We start from the raw sequence: 25,427 nt of genomic DNA, 5'->3' as shown, positions 1-25,427 counted from the left end.
ACTCACACTGAAAGAGCCTCCAAGTTTTACCCTCAACTTATCCACGGGTCATGGCAAAATCTATACTCTTGACCCCCAAACCTGCCTTTGACTTATATATGAGGTTGACTTATAGTTGAGTGTATATGGTATATCATTTCAATTTTGGTTATCTAAGGATTAAATAACAGTGCTTATATAGCCATGTCCTATCCAAAACAGTGCGGAAAGTAGGCGTTTCAAAGAATTACAATATATACGTTTTTATTGAATTGGTTGTTTTCTCCTCAAGTTGTAAATACATAGGTTAAAATATTTCAAGAAATGTATTTTTTCCTTTCTGGTACAAAGGTGAAGAGAAATTAGAAAAGTAATGTTCTATACACCACAGGTGCAGGGGCTTTAGAGTTCCAGATGTAGTAATCTGAAGCAAGCACCTCTCGAGCTAAAATTATAAGAAAGGGAAAGAGAAAATGAGCTCACAGACATTACTTTAAATACATGAAAGGTACAAAGAAGTCAACTACATATATGTAAAATTGTGAAACAAGCACTGTTCCTCACCCCATCTCATTACAATGAACAATCTTTGTCATTTATCAGCCAATCTGTATCTATCTGAGGGTCCCTTTTATCACCTTCTGGTCACCTGGGTGTCCAACTTGTGACCAGTGGTAAAATCTAAACAGACATTCAAGTTGCCTGGCTTTTGTCTCCTCTTGGCATTCCCATCTGGGGTGCCACCTGAGACAACAGTGCCCCCCATATCTTTAGATTGAGGGTCCATTGTCAGCTAATCTGCATCTCTTTGAAGGTCCTTTTTATCACCACTTGGATGCCTGTGAGTAACAGATATAAAGCTTAAATTCCTCTATGTGTAAAGGCAGAGATGCCTGCTAAGGAAAAGCAGAAGATCTACAGATTCAGTCCTTATGAGAGTGTAACATTTTATCTGCCATATATTATTATTTAATTAATGTAAGATGCTTTACTTGTAATGTAATATAATGAAAGCAATATGTCTAGGCATTGAAATGTCTATGTTTCTTCCTAAGGGGAGTGTTTTGTAGTTCTGTGACTTCAAGTCACTTTCAACTTATGACGATCCTAAGATAAACCTATAATAGTGTTTTCTTGGCAGGATTTGTTCAGAGGTTTGCCACTGCCTTCACCTGAGGCTGAGAGACTGTGACTGAGCTGGGAATCGAAACTTGGTACCTAGAGTCATAGTACAATGCTCAAACTACTACGTCACACTGGCTCCCATTAAAAACATACTAACTTAAAAATGAAAAACTATTAAAAACATAGAAAAACACCCCAATAAGGCCTCGAGCCTAGAGAAGAGAAAGAAAGAAAATTTATTACATTTATTATTATTTTCTTGGCAAGATTTGTTCGGAGGAGGTTTGCCTTTGCCTTCCTCTGAGGCTCCAGAGTCATAGTTGAACATTCAAACTACTATTCCATGCTGGCTCAAGAGGAGTGTATATGTTTGTGTATGTATGACTACATATAATAAATAGCCCAAAAGACTAACAGAGGTCCTGCTCATTTTCCCATGTAAATATTGTGTGATTCCAATACTTAAGAAAGCTTATTCGGAGTGTTGATGCTAACTCTATTTAGATAGATGCCAAGGTGACAAGAAGGTGAGAAAAGGGACCTCCAGATAGATAAAGATTAACTGACAAGGGACCCTCAATTCCTCAGTCTAATGAGGCTGGGATGGGGAACTATACCTGTTCCAATCATAAATATTTAATATCTCTTTTAAAAAATATATTTTTATGTAAGGCATAGTAAAATGTTACTTAAAACATTTCATTTAGAAATTTACAATCAACTCTGCATGCCAAGTTCCCTGGCCATATTATATATTCCTTAAAAACATTTTGTTTTAGTTCAAACTATCAGTGAGAGCACCTGCTCACCTGTGCTGATCTTTGGCTTTCCGGAGGAAAAGACCTGGATAGAATGCTGGTCAGTGTAACATCCAGTCAATGTGAAGTCCAGGATTCTAAAATAAAGCTAAAGATGATCAAGCAGAAAAAAGAGGCACACACATGAATTTTCAGTACCACAGAGGGAGAAAAAAAATAGACTGTCAATTTACATGTGATTTTTGTACCTGAAGAGCAGCAGCAAACAACAATAAAGCTGCAGTAAAGTTAAATGGACTGATTAAGTGGATTTTTTTAAATAGTACTGTTCTTAATCTTGTAAACTGCTCTTTGGGGAAAGGGTGGAATAATAATAATAATCTCCTTTCACAGTGCCCTTTCTCCATCTGCACAATGGCAGCCACACAATTCTGCACCCCTGGCTATAAGGGTGGAGTAGGTTGCAGTCTGGTTGCTACTGTATAGCTGGGACAAAAAAAAGAGAGTCATCATTCCAGACTTCCAGTGTAAGGAAACTCCCAACAGTAAGGAAACTGGACCAGGCCAATTTCTGTGATTAGTTTTTACTTAGTAATCAATGTAAGAAATTTCTCCCCCTTGCAAATGATGGTTGGAAACCTCTATCATGGTGAATGTTACATAACTTTATGCATACTTAGCTATGTAGCAGAGATGTGAAGAAACCCTGTTAGTGAATTGCAAAGATGTGTAACAGGACATCAGCAAGTGTCCTGATGCATGTTGGCACTTCCTATCTGGTGTCCCAGTGCAGAAGGGGACTGTTGTGCACTGGTCTTCATTGCTCATCAGTCATTTTGCTGGCTTCTCTGTGAAGTAATATAACAGCAGCCCTTTACTGGATACAGATTTTAATGAACTGCCCAATTCTAATCCCTGCAGACCTTAGTCCACTTATGAAGACATAAGTTCCCAGCAGAAGTTTGGCCAATAATTTCCAAATGTACTGGGTGTAAAGGCCTATCTATGAGGTGTGTTCTTGTGATGGCGTACCTCTCACATAGGAAAAGCTGGAGAGATGACTCCAAGTGATCAGTAGAAGGATGCTTTATCTGTATATATTTTATTGTCTTCTTCAGAGGCTACATAAACACATAAAATATGCTTCAGAAATTTCTGCAGTCAAATTTCAAATCTGAACATACAGGCCCCAGTCAGTACTGGGACAAATATGAAAATGATTTTTCTTATGTATTATTACGTATGTTTTGTCATATAATTATGTGCAGTTCTTTTATATTTCCATTTCTATTTTTTTCTGTTTTATCCCCCGAAGAAGGCTATAAAAGTATGCAGAAGCCAAAATGCATTGGTCTTTCTCTATAGTAAAGCAGCCATTAATTGAGCACTTTGAGACATCTCTTTGACCCTTCCTGTGGATTCTATTGAGTGCTGTCTGGTTTTTGTCTCTTTTGGTTACTTCTTGCAGCAACTGAAAGCTAAACATTGGAAAAGCTAATTTTTAAGACTACAGCTCTAAGATCTCCACAGTCAGAAGAAACAAAAAGGAGTACCTAAAAACATTCATTCTTGGGAAACAGCCTACTTTCCAGGGGCTTCTGCAGCTGGACAACTAAGGCTGTATCCGTACTGCAGAAAAAATTTGGGCTGACATCACTTTAACTGCCATGGCTCAATGCTATGGAATTCTGGGAACTGTAGCTTATTGCAGCACCACAGCTCTCTGACAGAGAAGGCTAAATGTCTCACAAAACTACAATTCCTAGAACTGCATAGCACTGTGCCATGGCAGTTAAAGTGGTGTCAAACTGTATTATTTCAGCAGTGTGGATGCAGCTTAAGTTTCAGCTGCTTCAGCTTCTTTCGGAGATGAATGCTTACTTTGACATAGGCAGTGCCTCCGGTACACACAGGCTCAACAGGCTGCTCCTGACTTGCTGGACCAAAAGTGACAGTTCCGGTGAGGGAAATTTCCAACATTTTGGGAAACTTTTGCCCTTTCAAAGAGATAAAGATAATTTCAGAATTATATGGCATAATCACAGCCTAATTCCAATTGTCTGTATCAGCTAGACTAATAATAATAAATAATAATATTTATTTATACCCCGCTCTTCAGCCAAGGCTATCAGAGCGGCTTACAATTTGTAAATTAGACATTTCCGTGCCCTCAGGCTTACAATCTAAAAAAGACAAGACACAAAAGGAGAAGGGAATGACAGTAGGGTAGGGAAAAAGTCCAGGAAATGTGCTCTCCCTCGGAGGCCTGTTGGAGCTAGCCTGTCTCTCTCTCCCTCAAGATGGCGGATGAAGGGAGGGCTTGTCTTCTTCCAGGCAGGCCTGTTGAGTCAATGCGAACTTAAGTAAGGCTGCATCTGCTTTGCAGAAATAATGCAGTTTGACATTGCTTTAGCAGCCATGGTTCAATGCTATGGAATCCTGTGATTTGTAATCTGTGGTGGCACCAGAGCTCTCTGACAGAGAAGGCTAAATATACACATCCCACAATTCCATACTATTGAGCTATGGCAGTTAAAGCAGCACACTTGAGTCTCACTGATTTAATAAGTCAACTCTCGATCGGACTAAAAACTGGATTGGGTGACGCAACTGCAGGCCAGAGTCAATGGCTACAGAGCCAAAATCTCAGACGCCCAATGCCAGGGGCATAACTTTAGGGAAGCTTTGGCGCTCATCTGAATCCATATGTGATTTGCAGATAGTTGAAAGAAGAACGGTGGTTGAGTAATGCAGTAGGAAGTGGGTTGTATTACTTCCTGCACAGAAAGGCTGATCTGCTATTAACTACACAGTAACAGAATTTCTCTAAAGTCCCTGGGTAAGGAGGAAAAAACGGGATGGGCTGATGGGAGGAAGAATAGCAATAAATCTTGCCCTTTACAACTATATCTTTCCCTTACAAGCCTTCCTTGTAATGTTCTTTTGAAGAAATCAGTATTGTTATCCACATATTACATGAACTTGGCCAAAGGAAACATGTTGGCGTCACGCAGCTCCTGGGCTCACTGTCCATACTCCGGGCCATCAGTTTGACAATAGAGACATAAAAGAAGTGCTTGTTGACACTGAGAAAAGAAATGAAGATCTCGCCTATCTCTGGGACACCGTTTTTGAAATACTGTTTCAAGTATGGTTAAGTGGTATACAAATTCATTAAATAAATTAATAAAACCCCCTTGGTCAAAGTAAGGCAGTTCCTTCCAGGCAAGCTCCATAAGCTGTCCTGCTTCATCCTTGAAATAAAACAAAGAAAGGGAGGGAGGGAGGGAGTTTTGATTTACCTATGATCCAAACCAGTAAGCTTTTCTCTTTTGACACTTCAAGTTGGCCATAGCTGACTTTATATTCCAAGTGTGTAATGGGTCCCCTGTTACCAAGAGAAAAGCAAATCATGGAAATGTCACAGCAGCCAATACCTGGACCTGCTTTGTTCAACAACAGATGAGGCAATACCACCCTCTTTCTCTATACAGTGTACTCAATGGGAATTAGTGGTTTACTGAGTGAGGTAAGGGATGAATGATGCCTAAAATGTAGCCTCTCTCACTTCCCTAGAGTAAATAGTTCTAGGTGTTGTAACAGTGAATCTATAGGGACCTGTCTGATTAAGCACATGTGGACAATCCCTGGCATCATACCTGGACTGGACTACACTCAAATATTAAGAAAACAACAATAATGGCCCCAGCTCAAACAGAAAGTCCACTCAGATGTGGGCCTCCTTGGGCCAAACACTCTCCTGCTTCTTGGGTTGGTAAAGGCCACTTCATTTAGGCCACAAATACACAGCTATACCATCGATAATGGTTCAGTAGTACTACATGTAAAAAAGATCTTGGGATTATTGTTGATCATAAACTGAACATGAGCCAGCAGTGTGATGCTGCAGCAAAGAAGGCAAATGCAATTTTAGCCTGCATTAAAAGACACATCATTTATTTGGCAAGGGAAGTAATAATCCCGCTATATCTGTGCTGGTCAGGCCTCATCTGGAGTAATTTGTTCAGTTCTGGGCACCTCATTTTAGGGATACAGACAAGTTGGAGCAGGTTCACAGAGAGGCAACAAGGATGATAAGAGGTATGGAGAACAGAACATATGAGGAGAGGTTGAAGAAGCTGGGCTTGTTCAGCTTGGCGAAAAGAAGACAAAAGGTGACATGACTGCACTCTTTACATATCTCAAGGACTGTCACAGAGAGGAAGGTGGTAGGTTTGTTCTCTGCTGCTCCAGAGCGTAGGATCAGGTTTAAATTACAAAAGGGTAGATTTTGATAGAAGGAACTTTTCAATAAAACCAAGAGATGGTGGGGTCTCTTTCTGTGGACGTCTTCAAATAGAGGCTGGACAGCTACCTGTCGGGATGGTCTAGCTGGATTTTCTGAATTAAGAAGGGGGTTGAACTTGATAACCCATGAGACTACCCTTCCAGCTTTATGATTCTAGGACCAGAGGACAAGCTCTGTCTCAGTAGAGCCCTGATGGTACAGTGGTTAAATGCCTATACTGCAGCCACTCACTCACAAACCACAAGGGTGTGAATTCAATACTAGCTCAGGGTCAACTGAGCCTGGCATCCTTCCGAGGTTGCTAAAATGAGTACCCAGCTTGTTGGGGGCAATTGGCTTACACATTGTAAATCGCTTAGGGGGTGCTTAAGTGCATTGATAAGTGGTATAGAATGTACTTGCTATTGCTATTGCTATAGGTGAACTTGTATGAAAGCTGGCTGACAGTTAAGAAGGATAATTAGGTCCAGGGAACTAATTCATCAGGCCTGGGGGTAATTTTCTGCTACAGACTCCCTAGAGACCACAAGTACTTCCAAAAAACAAACCCAGATGTTGATGGACATCCACTGCTAGTTTGAAAAGGAGATATTTACAGATGTTAAACAAATCAAGGGGGGAAAACACGAGGAGGTGATGCCAGCCTAATAATCAATGCAAAATTAAGCCCAGAAAACTGGCACATGAATGTGAATGTTTTTTGTATTATTCGTTTATTTAAGATTCACAAGATATCAATATGTTGGTTGATGTGGGTGCTAGTTTTCTGGGCTTAATTTTGCATTGATTATTAGTTTGGCATCAATTCCTCATGTTTTTTTTTTCTTATTCTCAGAGGTAAACACAGGGGTGTTACATCCATTTTGTGCAAAGCAAGGGCCCACTTGTGATCTATTTAAAAGATGAATTGCCAGAAAAAAGGGCAGTCCAGGAGAATCAGATATGATATTTCCTTCTCTCTGTTAGCTGGGTTGCCTCTGCTGTTGAGAACTGGTTTTTACAAAGGGAGATTTTCAAGATTATCTCCAGTAACAGCTTTCACCTCCACCCAGCCCAAAAGAAACACCCTTGCTGTGGTGTTTCTTGAAATACTACTCACAGGAAAGAGTGGAAGAAGATGTTATTCTCACCTGTTGAAAAAGGGAACACGGGCTTCACAGTATTCAAAAGCATTTTTCATGCTCTCATGGAGCTTCAAGTGAATGGTGAACTTCCATTGTGATTCTTCTTCTTTCAACTGGTAAAATCCCAAAATAGGAGGAACAGGGACCTAGGCAGAAAATTGAATACTTTAATATTGCTACTTTAAGATCATTTTAATGTATGTCTGTTTGTTTTAATCGACGGTTGGTTTCTGGTTTTGGTTATTCTATGAGCTACCCCAGGGCTTCTTTGGAGGTGTGTGATAAGAGTGCAGATTCTAAAATGAAATAAATTAAAATGGGATGACAGCTTCCAGATGTCAGATATAAACTCTCCGATTGCTAAACAGTAAGATAATTAGGCAGAGAGTGCTTAATTCAGATGGAAAATAGGAATTAACAACTCATTTGCAAGCTAGATTCTCTAAACCACTGATCAGCAGGGTGCTGTAAACATTTCTAGGATGAAGGCCAAAATCTCACCCAGTGCCACATTCAAAGCATGTAATGAGCTGAAGGGCCATTGCTTACTTAGAGATGCCTATCAACATCCCAAAATTGAAGAGGGATCCTTCCATTGTTATAAGAGGCCAAATTATTCTACAGATAGGCATGGTGGCCATTTTGTCTTTTGTACCTGAAAATCAGAAAAAGATGAGCAGGCATGCAAATTCCATATCCATTAAATACTTCTTTTCAAACAAATATTTTGACATAGGGAGTGGGTCAGGCAGACATTTCTTTGTTGCTTGATCCTTCACAAGCCTGTTAAGCGTATGCTGCCTGAATAATCTTGCTTCTGTATGGACGCCATGTAATTTATGTTCCTGTACTAGTTTTCAGTGTGATTTTATTTTAAGAATCTTTTGTAAGCCTCTTTGAAAGCCTCTGGGGACATGGATGTAAGTATTCTAAATTAAATTAAAATAAAAAAATGTGTAAAAATCCTCTGTTCATCTTCCCATTCAACCCTCCTCCTCCTCACTTTATAGTAGGTCATGTGATAAAATATCAGTGGACAGTTACTCCTTGGTGACCTTTTTAAGATGATCCACATCCCTTCCTATAAACCAAGCTGGCTAAAAGGCCTTGAAAATGCTCTCTCTCCTCCCTACCATGGAGGTGGCAGAGAATACAGGGTTTTATAAAAGAACATGTTAGCTAGTTTAATTTTTTTTAAAAAAATATCATCAGGTTTTTAGTTGTTATTTACAACCTTGTTGCAAGCCATCTTGGGTCTCCTGTTGGACAAAAGGTAGGATATAAGTTGTTATTGTGTACCTTCCTTGTTCCAATTTATGGTGACCCTAAGGCAACCCTATCATGGGGTTTTCTTGGCAAGATTTGCTTAGAGTAGGTTTGCCATTGCTTTCCCCTGAGGCTGAGAGTCTGTGATTTGCCCAAGGCCACCCAATGGGTTTCATGGCTGAGCTGGGAAATTGAACCCTGGTCTCTGTCTAGAGTCCTAGTCCTAACAGTCAGGCCACCACACCACAGATATAAGTTACATAAATAAATAAAATATTTGCATTAAAGATTTCTAAATCAATTAGATTTAGAGATTAGTAAACTAATTGAGAAGACTGCAAATATCTTCTTGCTACGTCTGGTAGACGTGGACTCACATGAAATCCCATTCTTAGGAGGAGTTGGGAATCTTGGTCAGAAGGTAAGGTAAATGACAAGAAGAATACTGTGTCATTTAAAAATAATATAAAATTATTTCAAAAACACAATTACAAATAATTAATATGCACACATATGCCATATGAAAACACTTTCTTACAACTAGTTAATTGCCAAATGAAGTTGGGAAAATCTCATCTTAGCAGCTGAGTTGTTCAGTATCTGCATTTCCAGATCAAGAGAAGGGAAACTTTGGTCTTCCAGCTGCTTTGGACCTCAGCTCCCAGATGCCCCTGTCAACATGGTCAATGGCACAGGAGTGTGGAAGTTCTAGTCCAAAACATCAAAAGAGCCAAAGGTTCACCCTGTCAGTTCTAAATGCTAAGCAGTGATGGGGATAAGATAGTGCCCAGTGTTCACTCGGAGTGGGTTCAAAAGCATGTTAATTAAAGCACTGGCTGCAGGGGCACTGGGGCAAGGCTCTCATTCTCCTCAACACCATTCCTTGTCAACTACTCCTTGTTTCTGATGCTACTGCCACTCATTTGCTCATCCTAGCTGTGATGAGCGGGCAAGTAAGCCTACAGGCAGTAACAGCAAGCAAGAGATGTGAGGCCAGTAGCTTTCAGAAGTAGGCTCCCTTCTGAGTTGTTGACTTTGGCCTGTTACAGACTGCCAAAATAAAGCTGCTTCGGGTCTCTTTGGAGATATGCTATTTAAATGATGCATGCATCCTAAGAATCCGGAAGCTGCACCAAAAGCTGCACTTCAGTGCTTAGGAATGGAGTGTGGCTTTGGTGCGACCTCCGGACTCTTAGGACCCATGCATCATTTAAATAGCATACCTCCAAAGAGACCCGAAGCAGCTTTATTTTGGCAGTCTTTAACAGGCCTAAGGGAACTATTTACCATGCTGGTCTTCTGATGCTGGTCCTGCCTGGTTAAAATGACCCATCACACTGCCTGTGACAGACTCAATGGGCACACTTGGTTTCCTGACAGTCAATCACAGTTCAAGCAGACTGTGAGAGAAGGACTACAAATCTACAGCATTATATAAATGAAGCATAATAATAATAATAATAATAATAATAATAATAATAATAATAATAATAATACAAGGGAAGGAGAGGATATAAAAGCAGGAGTGAGTGACTTCAGTAGAGGTTCAGGGGGAGGTTCGAATTGAGTCCCTGAGGGAGAGATCTTGAGAGAGGGTCAGAGAGAGAATCTGACTGGGCCTTAGAGGAAGTCAGAAAGGTATTCTGACAAACCAGTAGGAGAAACTGGGAAGAGAGACAAAGGGTCTCAGTACAGTCTGATAAGGATTCTGACTAGATAAGGAAGTGTATTTGAAAGTAAAGAGGAAACTGTGAGAAGCCTGCAACTGTTATTTTAAAATAACCACACTAAGATAAATTATTTTACCTAAGCTACTTTCTTACTAAACGTTATTCAAAAAAGTTATTGCCTTTTTGTTATCACAGAAGTCTCTGTCTTAATGAATTCTAGAAATTATAGGCAAAGACAAACACACTAACTAATACACTGAATTAATTAGAGGAAGACATTTGGGACCCTAGCCTTTGTACACTGAGAGAAAATGTGTAAAGGGTGAAAGCAGGGAGGTGTCAATGACCAGGGACATTCGGTAACAAAGAGGTAAAGGACATATCAAGGCATATAAAAATCTTATCACACTGCTTTACCTGGGAAGTATAAAAACAGAGATTGAACAGGTCTGGAGGAGGTATTAAAGGAAATTTGTAAGGTCCACTGAAAGCTGAGTCATCTATGATGTCAACACTACTGGACGTCAGGACAGCAGAGTCAAGGGATGTAACACAAGGATGAACCAAAATATCTTGGAGAGGAGAGCCATTGGCAGGGAGGTTCAAGCCGACAGTCACATTGGGAGCAGTGCCTTCTATATCACACTTCAAAAACAACAACAGGACATCAAAACATTTTTATTTATACATTTATGTCCTTACTTATTTATATATTTATATCCCACCTCTCCAATGAGCTTGCAGTGGCATACATGGTTCTCCCTATTTTACCCCATGAACCCTATGAGGTAGGTCAAGCCAAATGACAGAGAGTGACTGGCCCAAAGTCACCCACTGGCTCTCATGGTTCAGTGGAGATTTGAAACTGGAGAACCAAATCCCAGTCCAACAGAACAACCCAGGTCTAGGAGAGATGTGGCTTTCCAGATGCGGTTAGATTGCAACTCCCAACAACATCTGAAGGGCTGCACTTTGCTCAGTCTTGGGTCAGAATGCTGGAATAGTCCACAGTTTCCTAGGCTGGCATCTTTTGAAACAGGGATAATGGCAAACTTTGGGATCTTTTTTCAGGGGCAAACCTGACAGGAGCCCTAGCTTTGTTTTTTATAGCTCAAAATAGAGAAGGCTGCAGAGGGTTAGCCCTGAAGGTGTATGACAGGGAAGCTCCATGACACACTTTCCAGTTTCAAGCTGTGAGGCTTCCTAGATAAAAAACAAGGTGCTCCAGAATTTGTTTGGAGTACAACTGTTATTTGTACCCTGCATCTCTGCACCCTATTTGGGGTCTGCATGTTTTCATACTTTCATATCTGGGTCCAGGCATGTTTTTGAGAGGTCACAATGACTTTAGGAACATCAGATGGATTTCCCATGGGAAGGACATGGAGGCCTGAAGACATGTGGAACAACCTAGTTAATACCAAGACAACAGCTGAATGGGTGTGCTGATCACTCCTTGCTCTCCAACCCCAGGGTCCCTGAATATCCTCTTGCACAACAACAACAACAAACAAAAAAAAATGAGGGAAGACTCACTGCACCAAGACAAGTAAGCCAATGCTTGCTACCTACCCCCTGCTATGTTCTCAGCCAACCTACCTATCATTCATCTTGGGATTGTCCTAATCCAATCACTGTTTTTGTAACTCTGAAATTAAAGCCATCAATCCATCCAGAATCCCACTGTTGATTCATGGATAGACCATCAGGTCTTTGTTATATGGCAAGATAGCACCTAGCACCCCTTGAGGCTAGGATCTCAGATACAGTATAAGTATCAGTCCCAAACCTAGTCCTCTCATGTGCACAGACAGTATTCACTGTGTCACTCTCAGACTTCATCTGAGCCACTTCCTGCTTTTCATGGCCTGCACTTTAGGACAGGTAAATATTGTCCTCTACAACCCTGATGACACAGTGGTTAAATGCCTGTACTGCAGCCACTCGATCACAAACCATAAGGTCTTGAGTTCAATACCAGCCAGGGCTTAGGCTTGACTTAGGCTTGCATCCTTCCATGGTCTCTAAAATGAGTACCCAGCTTGTTGGGGGCAATTAGTTTACAGTTGTAAACAGCTTAGATACTGCTTAGGTGGTATGAAGCAGTATATAAATGAAGTTGCTATTGTTATTGCTAAAAATCTGCTATCTGCTAAGCTTTGATTAGTTCTGTATGGTGTGTCTGTCTGAATTACTATCATGTGTTTGATTGCACTCTTGCATATTTCTGCATAAAAACCTTCTTAATTCACCCAGGCGTGGAGTTCTCCTCAGTTAGTACTGTTGTGGTAACAATCCTCAAGTTGCCCAGCCTTTCACTAGCCTCCTTGAGCTAAGCAAATTCCCCCAACTTTTAAGGAACAGCTGACACAGGGGTGAGGGAGACCCAGTCCCCACACTTTTCTTTGAATAACACAACTCTAATAATAATAACTCTAAGCATTGGTTATTCTGGCTAGGGCTGATGGGAACTTGATAATTCAGATAAAATGCCAGTTTAGCATGAACCATAGTTTGCAAACACAGTTCAAAGAATGTTGGCTGATCACAACTAGTAAACATAAGAGTCTGTCTATTCTGATACAAAGGCAAGCCACAGTTAAGCTTATTTAACTATGATTCGATGTCTGCACTGAGTTACTGTCTCTCAGCTTAACCTATCTCACAAAGCTATTATAAGGATAAATAATAAATAACATGAGGGTTGCCAGCTGAAAACTGTACAGTGAAAGGCGATACAGAAATGATAAAATATTTGTAGCAGCATCTTTCAACTCTTATTTAAGCCAGCAAAACGAGGAGCAAGGTATGCAAGAGCATAACCGTAAAGTGAGATTTTCCATTTTGGTTTAATTCACAAATCTAAAAAAAGCAGTATCCCCTCTAAGACATGCTGAAGCATTAAAAATATTAAGTTCAGCTTCCCCATATACCAAGATAAAAATGAGCTGAATTTTTGCTTTTCCAGGTGCATTCATGTGTCAAATAGGTTAGAGAGATTTGCACTGAAAATTGTCTCACCTTGCAAGTTACAGTTCCGTAAACCTGCCACATGTCAGCCACATCCCTTTTGTCATATTGCACAGACTTGACTTTTTCAGTGATACAGACATTAACGTGAGGCTTTCCCTTGTATGTGCTGGTTCTCCAAGCTGGTGGTTTGTGAGGGTGGCTACTTGGAGCAGCATGAATGTTTTCCAACAATGGACTGTTCAGATTTGTATCTAGTGGGGTACCCAGAGGACAGGCCTGCATAAGCAAGCCTGGGAGCTGGTCGGTCTTGATGTTTCTCTCTGCTTCACTTTTCTGACCAGAGCTCATGAAAGCCAGCAGTCCTGACAGTAGATCAAAAGCCTGAGAGATCCCGCTGATGTTGAAGAGAGGTGGACGGGGACTTACAGATTGTTCAACCAATGGGAGGGCAACATAAATCAATCCACTCTTCTGGAAGGCCACCACAGGCCAGAGGTCTCCTCCTTCAGCCTGCAAGGCATAGACAGAAGTCTTGTTGATTTGGGAACAGCCATCCCTTCGCTCGACAAAATGTTGGTCTCCATCTGTCAGCCTCAGTTCAAAAAGCAATGCTTTGAGGAAAGGGCCATCTTCTGGTACGGGCACATAACTTGGCCCATTGAAGAATTTTGCTCGCTTTTCAACAGTGGGGTAACGCCTGCCACACAGAAACAGAAGGACAGGAGCAACATTAACATTCCATGGCTCAGATAATGATTCAGCAGATTAAACACTATCACTGACTGCTCAGAACTGGCCTCAAGTCACAACTCCTGTCTGGAGAAGTTCACTTCACATCTGTCTGCCACCATACTAGATGACATGGCATATAGAGTTAATCCTACAGTGTGATGACACTACAATCTGGTTTGCCAAATTCAGATTAATTTCCACTTTCCAGCTTCCCAATACTGTATGCTGTTACTTGAGAGATTGCCAGTCCACAGAGAGGTCTGAATGCACCCATGGTTCTTTTTTGCAGCAGTTTTCTGAATCTTATTACGAGGGGAAACTACAGCATGGATCAGTTCATTCTACATACAGGCCTCCCTGTGAGGACTTCACTGGCACATACGGGTATTGTGTAACATACACCTTTGTGTTTCCTGCTCGGTCACAAAACCCACTGGTGTCCTTGGGCAAGTCATATGCTCTCAACCTCAAGGGAAGGCAATGGCAAACCTCCTCTGAACAAATCTTGTAAGAAGACCCCGTTATAGGTTTGCCCTAGGCCCGCCATAGGTCAGAAACAACTTGATGGCACACAACACACACACACCTTTGTGCCCCACACACCCATATTACATGACAACTTTGCACAACAGAGTCGCAACTGCAAATGGGCAGCAGAATGCATAGCCAAATGGGGGATATACATCCATGAGTCAGCCTATCTCCATAACCCTGACCTGAATGTAGAGATTCCTCATTGGACAAAAATGTCCAGCTGCTTCCAAAGGGGAATGTATGCATGCAGAAGACACCAAGAGGCTTCTCCCAATAGTATTATGTATGCCAAAGGGAACTGGCCCCTCTAAGCACTCAGTGATCCCTGAGGTCATGATCCCAAATTCCTGGAAACCAAAGAGCCTTGATTGTTTACCAACTTATTATCAATAAAACAGGCAAATCACTGGGACCTTAAGCCAATGTTCTTCACCTTCCCTTCTGAATCTGAGAAACAATAACATGTGTTTGTCTGCTGAGACTGGTAGACTCTCAGCTCTCCTGCCTTGAATCCCATTGTGGGAGAAAGGTAGGATATAAATCCTTGAAATAAAATAAATAAATTATTAACCACAGTCTTACGCTTAATTCTCTCCTTGTTCAGAGGTGTAAAAGAAACACCAAACCCTTGTAATAGCAACGGGAGGAGAGAAAAACTGTAATTTTTTTTTAAACAAATGGATTTAACTACTATGTTGTACAGCAATTATTTTAAAAAGACTCCACTGTCAGAAATTAGGTTCCCACCCAAAAAATTAATTTAATTCCAAAATGTCAAGTTGACAGTGTCATTTTAAAGTACAGTAGGAAAGAACAAAAGGGGATAATTGGCACTATGTAGAATCGATGTTTGAGCCTGGCATGGTGGAAGGTTTTTATTTGTTGTCTTTAATTCCCTTTTTGGCGGAAGGATGGCTGAAGTGCTCCCAAGTCTACAATGCAAACTACAATTTTTTGTTATACTGTACCTTGATAACCACCATCACAGTTTGTATACAGATTATAGTCTCTTTATGATTCTCTCTTCAATTATCCCAGTATTCACCTGATGGGCTCTAGATCAGTGAATAGTTATTCATTTATTTTTATTTCATTTGTATACCATGTTGCCCCCAGAGTGGGACCCAAGGAGGTTCTCAGGCAGAGTTGTCTACTACTACTTCTACTACTACTACTATTTATATTGTGCTTTGCCCCCACAATTGGGACACAATTGTCCATTTAAAAAAGTCACAATAAAATTAAATAAAAAAATTTAAAAATTGAAATCACCACATAAAACTGCACAGTTATTTAAAAGACATCCAGAAGTTAAAGATGGACAAAGAAAAGTTCTAGTACAAAGCTCCACTGCTTACACATTAAAAGCCCATTTAAACAAAAAACTCTTTGTTTGCTGGCAAAAGAAAAGTAGGGAGGGGGAAAGCCTAGCCTCCTGCGGAGTGGGAGCAGCCACTGAGTAGGCTTTTTCTCTTGTGTCCTCACCAAACAAGTCTGTCATGGTGGTGGGAGGTAGAGATAGCCTTCTCCTTAGGACCCTTGCTGGTTGATATGGGGAGATAGGGTCTTTCAGATAGTCTGGGCTTTACATGGAAAATGTCTCTGGTTCAATTCCTGACTGTGAATATTACTGTCTTAAACCCTAGACAGCTGCTGGCAATACTGAGATAGACAGACCAATGAATTGACTCAGAAAATGCTCTCCTATGTCTCCAGAGCAGTGTAGATCTGCGGCTGAAAGAACATGTTCTTGTTCACACATTCACTTGGTCTTTGCATACTGCAGGGTTCATAGCACAGAGAAGCAGCCTTTCCCTCCATACACACACACACCTTTTGAGGGGGCTAAATATGATTAGGAATCAACATGGCACACTTATGCCATATATGTATGGTTTATTGGGAAGGGTCTCAATTACCTTCTGCGATACAAAGAGCTAGAAAATTATTCAGTTACAAAGGACCCAGACTCCAAGGCATGGTAGGAGAACAGCCGCCTGATATCAGAGCCAGACAACAGACACTGTTTAGCATGCAGACTGCTTAACTCAGTGCCTGATCTAAGACACCATCATGCCATTTTTCCCCCAGTGGGTGGTATATTTTCCATGCCTACAATAACAAACTCAGAAAAATGGGTCTGGGGTCTACAATTTTGTTTGCTGCTATTGGGTGTTGCCCTGCTTCCTTTTCTCCCTGTATGAGCCTACCCATGTTTTGAGATTTTTGGGTAAGAGTTTTCTCTTGGTCTCATCATGACTTCAGACGCATTTGGTGAGGACATGGGAGAGACCCTCCTTGGTAGCTGCTTCTAGGCTGTGGGAACGGGGTCAGTTTCAAATGGCAGGCAAAAACCTTTTAACTTGTGCAGGCCTTTGGCTCTTATCTCATGTGGCAGAAGGCTTTTTTTAATGGGGTGTGCCTGCTTTTATCTTTTTTAAAAAATGAGATTTTAATAGAATTGTTTATTTAAATTTCATACAGTAAATTTACAGCGCTATATAAATAAAGGTTAATAATAATAATAATTTATTTTTTTTAATTGTATAATAGGATTTTTAGCTGTACATTGTTTTAATTTGCTGGGTCCTGCAAAGGGTCCTGAGACAGAAATAAAATCAATCAGTCATTCAATGAGCTTATGCTTTCCTTCCAGCCTTGATGCTGAGGAGGGGGCAGGGACCATTCTCGCAGTAGCACTAACTTTGGGAAGCTCTTGGAAAGTTAGAAATGTGCAGCAATTGCACGAAACATCCCCCAGTCTCTTCCCCAGCTCCAGGTAGGGGAACTGACCCTGTTCTTGTGCTAAATTTCAGAGGTACAGAGCAAGGTGAGAATGAGACTCTGCTGCTTGAGAGAAGAGGTTAGGTCCTGATAATTGGATTTTTGTGGGCTTTCTGTATGTGGTGAAGGCACCCAACTCAAATATAACAGAGAAGTAGAGTGTGATGACCATAGAGATCCTATATTCAACCTACAGAAATGAGGAAATAAAATAGTTACAGAATCCCTGTACCTTGGATCAAACGCAGATCAGAAAGAGAACTGCAGACAGGAAATCAGATAAAGACTAGGAATGGGAAGGGCATATGAAAGAGCTAAACAAGATCCTAAAGAGAAAAGATATACTAAAGAACTGAAGTTAAAATCGTACAAGCCATTGTATTCCCCATCACCATGTATGGATGTGAGAGCTCAGTAAAGAAAGCAGATGGAGGGAAAATAAATGTATTTGAGATGTGGTGCTGGAGAAAGTTGCTGAGGGTGCAGTGGACAGCCAAAAGGACAGACCAATTGGTCCTTGAACAAATCAAGCCTGAAATACCCCTAGAAGCCAAGACGATCAAGTTGAGGATGTCATACTTTGGTCACATCACAAGAAGGCACAACACATTTGAGAAGACAATATTGCTAGGAAAGGTGGAGGGTAGAAGAAAGAGATGAAGACTAAACACCAGATGGATAAACTTTATTAGGAAGGTCATGGGTATGAATTTACAGGACCTAAGCAGAGCAGTGGAGGAAAGGGGGTCTTGGAGATGTCTCATCCACAGGATCACTGTGAGTTGGGATCAACTTGAGGGCAGTTAACAACAATAAAGTGTGTGATCATTTGGTTCTGTTTATGGATTATATCAGCCTGGGCTGGGGATATCTGTCTGATATCTGCAATTCCTCACCATTGGCTATACTGACTGACTAGGACTGATACGAGCCGCAATCCAGCAACATCTGGACGGCCACTGGTTCCACTATTCCTGAATCAAGGAACTGTACATACCAGCAGGAAAAGGCGGCCTGGGGGCAGAGTTGGGGTGTGGCATCCATATGAAGCATGCCCCAGCTCTGCTGGAAGGCCAGTGTGATGCTGCGCACTGCACCACATGATGCAGCGCCAAAGGAGCACCATAAAGCCATGGTACTGTGGCTGTCACGCCTTTTGTGGTTCCTTTTTGCACCCTGGAAAGGCCAGATCGTGGCCGTGGTGTGCGGTTGCCATGGTCCCAATCCAGCATATCTGGACGCGGCTGCAGGCCGCCCCTTAGGGGCAGTCTGCACAACCTCCAAGTCATCATACAGAAGCTTGATTTTGAGAAGCCTCTGTATGAAATGCACAACATGTCTCTCTGGATGCCTGGAAAAAGGTGGTGCAGTCAAGAGAGGGAACCTCCTGTCCTGAGCATCCCTTTAGAGAAGTAGTTTCTAAAAATAAATAAATAAATCTTTTATTTTTATCCTGCTTTTATGTGATGAGACAATCAAAGTGGCTCACAACACATTAAAATATCCACATTCAACATTATATCCCAAATTCCCCCCTTAAAACAGGATTAAATATGATACAATTAAAACTGGAGATTAAAATATCTATTAATAACACAATAAAAATATAACGAAGACAGAGTGGTGGGCTAATACATGATGTGAGTGGCGATCATTCTGTGGCCAGACACTTTTATTCAGGAAAGGCCTGCCGGAAGAGATCCGTTTTGAGAACTTTTTTAAAGCTGTCTAAGCTGGCAATTTGACGGATCTCGTCCAGCAGGTCGTTCCATAATCTGGGAGCAATTGCAGAGAAGGCCTTCTGGGAGGTAGCAGTTAGTCTGGTTTTTAAAGGCTGCAACAGATTCCTCCCAGAGGACCTGAGTGTGTGGGGCGGATTATATGGGAGTAGGCGATCCCTCAAATAGGTTGGACCCAAGACATGTAGGGCTTTAAAGGTTATAACCAACACCTTGTACTGTGTCTGGAAACTAATAGGCAGCCAGTGAAGAGATTTTAGGACAGGTGTTATTCGGTCACTCCTAGTTTTTCCTGCGACCAGCCTGGCTGTCATATTTTGCACTAAATTGGGTTTGTGTGTGCTGCACTAATTAAATCATTTTAAACTTGTCGTCATTAACCTAAAATTCCCATTCATTACACAGTTCATTTTATTTTACTTGCTGGGGTGGCAGAAGGGGAAGAGTGAGCAGATGGGTGCTAGTCCTGCCCATTAAGTGCGAGTGGAAATTTACACAGAACAATTACTGCCACCCTGTGCAAGACTGCCTGCTGTGTCTCTGCATGAGTCACTGCTCTGGCCTCATTTTCTCACAATCAGCCTCTTGCATTGGGCACAACTGAATAAACCATACACTACTGAGATGCAGAATTATGCTTTCCCTTATGATAGGCTGCTGGTTGTTGTGACTTTGCGCAAGTCACTAATCTTAAGGTCCCCCCACTCATTCAGCCTGCAGCAGAAGATAGTTCTGCTAAACTGAATGATACATTTGTTCTAGAGATTTACCTATCCCCAGGGACAGGCTGTCAGCTGCATCTGACTCTGTGCTTGCTTCTTGTGACTCATGCAGAAACAGGAAGGGGACTCCATTAAGGAAGGCCTTTTTTTTTCATTGTTAAACTCAGGTGTGACATGTGGATCTAGCTGCTGGCAGCAAATTAGAAAAAAAACTGACTCAGCAAACCAAAGTTTGGAGACTTTGATTTAAACTATACAGCTCAACCATTCAAACGGGCTGAGCTGATAGTTCTTGTTTGTAGCACTGCATTAGCTCCGTTGAGGAGTTTGCTGTCTGCAGGGCTGACTAGGGTTCGAAACCAGTATTGCCAATTTCCCCAAAATCTGGGGAATTTAATTAATTTCTTTCTGGGGATTTTGATTGAATAATAATAATAAATATTGGGGAATTCCAGGGATTTGAGAATTTGGTAAAACATTTCGGGGAATATCTTTGGGGCAACACTGTTCAAAACACACTGCAGAAATAATCCATTTTGAGATCGCTTTAACTGCCCTGGCTGAGTGCCAAGGAATCCTAGGAATTGTAGTTTATTCTGGCCCTAGGGCTCTCTGACAAGAGGCTAAATGTCTCACAAAACTACAGTTCCCAGAATTCCCTAGCATTGAGCAAAGGCAGTACAAGCGGTCTCAAACTGGATGATTTCTGCAGTGTGTTTTGGACCTAGATATTCCTTGCTATCTCCTCTGTACTTAAACAACACAAACTCCAGGACACAGCAAAATGAGCACATTATGGATAATAAAGCACCACAGAAGGGGCAAGTGGTCTAAAGGCTATACTGTATATACCAAGTGAGAAAGCTCCCTGTGGCCTCTTCGTCATCATGCCAAAGCTGTTGTTGTTGTTTTTGTCATTTTCAACTTATGGTGACCCAGCCTAAGGCAAACCTAATATGGGGTTTTCTTGGCAAGTGTTTTTCACAGGGGGTTTGACATTGCCATCCTCTGAGAGACTGAAATCCAAGGTCACCCAGTGGATTTTATGGCCAAGTGGGGATTCAAAACCTAGGCGTTTATCAGACAGGGTTTCTGCAGCTGAGATCTGGGGCTTCTGCGGATTGGGCAATTCGCATTGACGTGTTATCCAGAATGTAATATAGATCTACCCATTGCAAAAAATATGTGAATGGACAGAGAAAAATAATTAAAAAAATAAAATAAAAACCAAAGGGAAAGTTCCCTGCTGGAGACCAGAGCCTTGCCTTGCTCTGACTCTCTGACCTGCCCTGAATTGACCCCGTCAGTCACTCCCTTTTTGCCTCTTGTCACCCTTTTGCCTCCTGTCAGATTCCCCTTTTTTGCATTCCTCCTTCGGCTCTTTCCTCTCCTCCTCCTCTTTCTCATTCTCGGATGAAGGGGAGGGAATGCTCTGACCTCTATCCCTCCCTGGATTTGCCCCGATCATGATAAGAGAAGGCAACTGCTACAGAGAACTCCCAGAATTCCATAGCACTGAGCCAGGACAGTTAAACTGGAGTTAAACTGGATTATCTCCCCGGTGTGGATGCAACCTAAGAGAAGGCAATTGAATGACAGGAGGATGGAGCTCTGACATTGAATTTTGCTGCCAGGGATGGGAAACTAGAAGGGAGAAAGAAAAAAAGGGAAGCTGTCATTGACATGAGGCTAACAATCGCATGAAAGCGGAGGCAGGCTCCCTTTTTGCCCCCGGAAGTGCAAAGGTTCAGGATGCCTTCAGGGCCCCATTGGGCATGTGCAAGGGTCCCAATTCGAATCGTTGGAACCCCCATGTTATGCACCGGTGTGGAACTACAATTTGCATTCACTCCGCTTTGCCTGAATCCGCATCACGTGACTTCCTTCAATTTGATTCCCCGTCAGTCCGGAAGGGTAACGTAACAGCAACCAGGTATGAAAATACATTCTCATTATCATGTCAATGCGAATGGCCCAATCTGCAGAAGCCCCAGATCTGAGCTCGTCTGATAAACGCCCTAGTCTCCAGTAATAGTCCAATGCTCAAACCACTAACATTATCATATATCCAACAGGCTGGTCAATTTGCTTTTTTAACTAGCTACTGTATATACTCATGTAGAAGTCTACAAATTTTGGTCAAAATGACCCAAAAAACCTGAATTGACTTATCCATGGGTCAATGTAGGTACTATACTTTAACTTTCATTTTTTAAAAAGGGAAGCATCCCTTGTTGAATGGAAAGGGTGTAATTTGTCCTGGAAGCACTGACCTCCCTCTATTCTCTCATCCATCCAACCTTTAAAGTGAACACAAAGCTATGATTCCTGGAATTTTGTAAGTTCTTTGGCATTGTTTTCCTTTGCTTCGTCATTTAGATCCTTTGTTACATGTCCCTATGTTTTACCCTTGACTTATCCATGGGTCATATAAAAATCCATAACTTTGGCCCCAAACCTGCCCTCAACTCATACATGAGGTCAGCTTATAGTCGAGTATATATGGTACCTCTGACACACTGATTTTAACATAATTCCAATTATTATGCCTTCCCCCTTGTAGCATCTTGAGATCTGTAGTTCAAGGAAATACAGAGACCTCTGTGTCAGAGAACTGCAGCACCTGGAAATTACAATAGTGTAAATTTGTGGAAGAACAATTATTTTAAGCAAAGGGACATCTGTATGTTATCTGTGCTGTGTTTTCAGATGTCTCGGCTCAAGGGTCATGACATGAAATCATAACAGAAGTCCCTGTTACTGGACTCCTCTGGTACAGAATACTTCAACCTAGTTGGGTCATCTTTAGAGCCTTTATGTCATACTAGCAATCCAAGAGGAAACTGTATTGTACAAACATACAAACAGTTGTATTGTACAAACAGCCGTTAAGTTCTAGGACATTATTTCTATAATAGAAAACTTGGTGCCAGAGGTAGAAATAACAAAGAAAGACCAGGGACAGGTTCCTAAACCACAAGAATGGAGAACAGTTCAAGATGTTTGGGTAAATTCATGCTTGAAAACCAACAACATATATCTGTGAAATGAATTAACTGGATCACACAAGCCTTGCACAGAATCATAGAGTTGGAAGAGACTGCAAGGGCCATCCAGTCCAACCCCCTGCCATGCAGGAAATCACAATCAAAGCATCCCCGACAGATGGCCATCCAGCCTCTGTTTAAAGACCTCCAAAGAGGAAGATTCCACTACACTCTGAGGAAGTAGTGTGTTTCACTGTCGAACAGCCCTTATTGTCAAGAAGTTCTTCCTAATGTTGAGGTGGAATCTCTTTTCCTGCAGCTTGCATCCATTGTTCTGGGTCCTGTTCTCTGGAGCAGCAGAAAACAATATGACATCCCTTTAAGTATTTAAACAGGGCTATCATATTACCGCTTAACTGTCTCTTCTGCAGGCTAAACATCCCCAGATCCCTAAGTCGTTCCTCACAGGACATGATTTCCAGACCTGTCACCATTTTAGTCACCCTCCTTTGGACACGCTCCAGTTTCTCCACATCCTTTTCAAATTGTGGTGCCCTGAACTGGACACAGTATTCCAGGTGGAATACTATCTGCATGTAAAGCACATGCTCTACCACTGAGCTATGGTCCCACCACTAAATAGTGGTTGATGCTCACTATGGTCCAAGACACACTACACAAATAATCCAGTTTGAGACTGCTTTAACTGCCCTGGCTCAATGCTAGAGAATTCTGGGAACTGTAGTTTTGTGAGACATTGAGCCTTCTCTGTCAGACAGCTCTGGTGTCATAATAAATTACAATACCCAGGGTTTCCTAGCACTGAGTCAGGGCAGTTAAAGTGGTCTCAAACTGGATTATTTCTGCGATGTGCTTTGGGCCTGAGTGACATTCCAGCTATTCTGCTTCATCACATGGAGAGATACAGGTAGGAAAACCACCCCAGGATTCCAGTCCTTTTGGGGACTACAGAACAGTGATCTCATAAAGGTTGAAACAGACAGCACAATCCATTACCTGGAAAAGAGCACAGTGCCATGTGCCCCTTGTTCGTGGCCGATGAGCCACAATCCCCTCAAAGCCATTGCAGGCTGCTAAGGAGTGACAGCATCACGACGTCCATGACAGTCTCACAGCCAAGAAGATCATCTTTGTGGGTGATCCTCACCAGTTCTTTCTCCTCCTTGAGGCCAGGACTAAGACCTGATTTAGGATGGACAGACAGCTCCACTGATCCTTTTATTTCTAAACCAGAATTATAAACAGATCCACTGATCCTCTTATTGCTACACGGAATTTATCTTACTGGTCAGGGCACAATTATATCCCTTCAGTTATACTCCTGTCCTGGTCTGGGGGTCGACTGGATGCCTAGTAGCCCCCCAACTCTTTCCCCCCAAACATAGACCTATCCCCCCATTGCAGAGAGTTAACACTCTAAGCAAAACAAAAACAAAACCCTGTTTTGCAGATTGGCTTCCTCCTGCTCCCCAAAGCAAGAAGCCCTTGGGTTGGGGTCCTAGCATTAAGTTGGGGACCCTCTCCCCAAATACTTTGCAGCAAGCAAGGTTTTCAGCTACCAGGCCTAGCCTTTGCTGAAGCTAGCACCCCCTTGCTTTTAGAAACAAAAAGAGTGTGTTTAGAAACAAGGGACTATAGGCCCCAAATTCAGAAACAACGACCCTGTCCTGCAGCAGATGCCCCTATAGCTCCCCTCTCTTTCTGCAATACATAGGGCTCCCACCCCGAAATCTGAGACCATGGAGTCTGCCTCCCCTTCACCAAACACACACCTTGACCCAAAGGCTCTGATCAAGAGGGGGATTCCTGCCCTTATTCCTCCCCTCCCAGCAGGAGCCCTGGGCCCACAATTTCACCTCTTTGGGGAGGGAAATGCAGCCCATGACTCCTTTGGCCAAGTGTTAGTTTTCCCTTCTCACACCCTCAAATATCATGTATCCAATCCCCTCCTCTGGGGCTGAATGCACCACCAGCTCCTTCTTCCCCACTCAGAACTCGCTCCTAAGTTCCTTAGGCTGACAGGCGGGACCCCCAGAGCCCCCCCTTAAACCCCCGATTAAAATACATCCCAAAGTCCTAGTCAGACCCCAAAGGCCCTCTTCATGGGGGTAAATAAACCTCCTAAAAATGGATCATAAGGCTGACACGCCCCCCCCCTTTAGCCTGAATAACCCCCCCTAAAATAGGACCCCAAGTCCCTTAGGCTGATAGGTAAGGCCACCAAAGCCCCTCTCAAGGGGTGAAGAAAGCCACTAGAAATGCACCCTCAAAGCCCCCCCCAGGAGGGACTGGGAATAACCACCCTAAAATGCAGCCTGAGAGGTGCAACAAACCTTAGAAATGCACCCCAAAAGCACCCTTCATCATGGGGTAGAAACACACCACACAAAGCCCCCTTCGCTTCGTGGGAATAAACCCCTAAAACGTGGCGCCCTCCTCGGGGCTGGAGCCCTCAGCCTGACAGGGCCTCCTCCTCCGCCTTCGCGGCCCTGAGGCTCGGGGCCTACCGGGCGGCGGCAGTAGTCTCCATTGAAGAAGGCCTCGCTCCCTGCCTGCCGCCGCCGCCTGCCTGGGAAGAGGAGGAGGAGCCGCCGGCCTCTGGGCCTGCTCCGGCCGGGGAGGAAGAGGCGGAGCTGAGGCCTGCTGCTGCTGCTGCTCGAGGGCCGAGGCTGTCTGGGGCGGCCATGGAGGAGGCCTGGGGCGG

General features: G+C 42.5%; 1 protein-coding gene across 5 annotated transcripts; it reads right to left on the bottom strand.

The window, feature by feature from the left end:
* Window positions 1–216: 216 nt before the first annotated feature.
* On the bottom strand, window positions 217–25,347 carry AP5M1 (adaptor related protein complex 5 subunit mu 1). Of its 5 annotated transcripts, none has more exons than XM_042445206.1 (9): window positions 25,231–25,347; window positions 23,720–23,947; window positions 13,253–13,901; window positions 10,649–10,876; window positions 7,302–7,441; window positions 5,165–5,250; window positions 3,744–3,859; window positions 1,914–2,010; window positions 217–424 (listed from the first exon to the last, which is right to left on the bottom strand). In XM_042445206.1, the coding sequence occupies exons 2-9, from the start codon at window positions 23,785–23,787 to the stop codon at window positions 342–344; spliced, it is 1,467 nt and encodes a 488-aa protein (XP_042301140.1). In that variant the 5' UTR covers window positions 23,788–23,947; window positions 25,231–25,347; the 3' UTR covers window positions 217–341. The 5 variants fall into 5 exon arrangements, 4 of the variants coding, with proteins under 4 accessions (XP_042301140.1, XP_042301142.1, XP_042301141.1 ...); XM_042445208.1 differs by having other exon boundaries at window positions 23,720–23,905; window positions 25,231–25,340; XM_042445207.1 differs by having other exon boundaries at window positions 23,720–23,906; window positions 25,108–25,308.
* Between the last annotated feature and the right edge of the window lie 80 nt (window positions 25,348–25,427).

This window comes from Sceloporus undulatus, chromosome 1, assembly GCF_019175285.1.
Source record: "Sceloporus undulatus isolate JIND9_A2432 ecotype Alabama chromosome 1, SceUnd_v1.1, whole genome shotgun sequence".
Classification (NCBI taxonomy): Eukaryota; Metazoa; Chordata; class Lepidosauria; order Squamata; family Phrynosomatidae; genus Sceloporus; species Sceloporus undulatus.
Note: the sequence above shows the minus strand (reverse complement) of the source record. Positions and strands in the feature narration are given on the sequence as shown.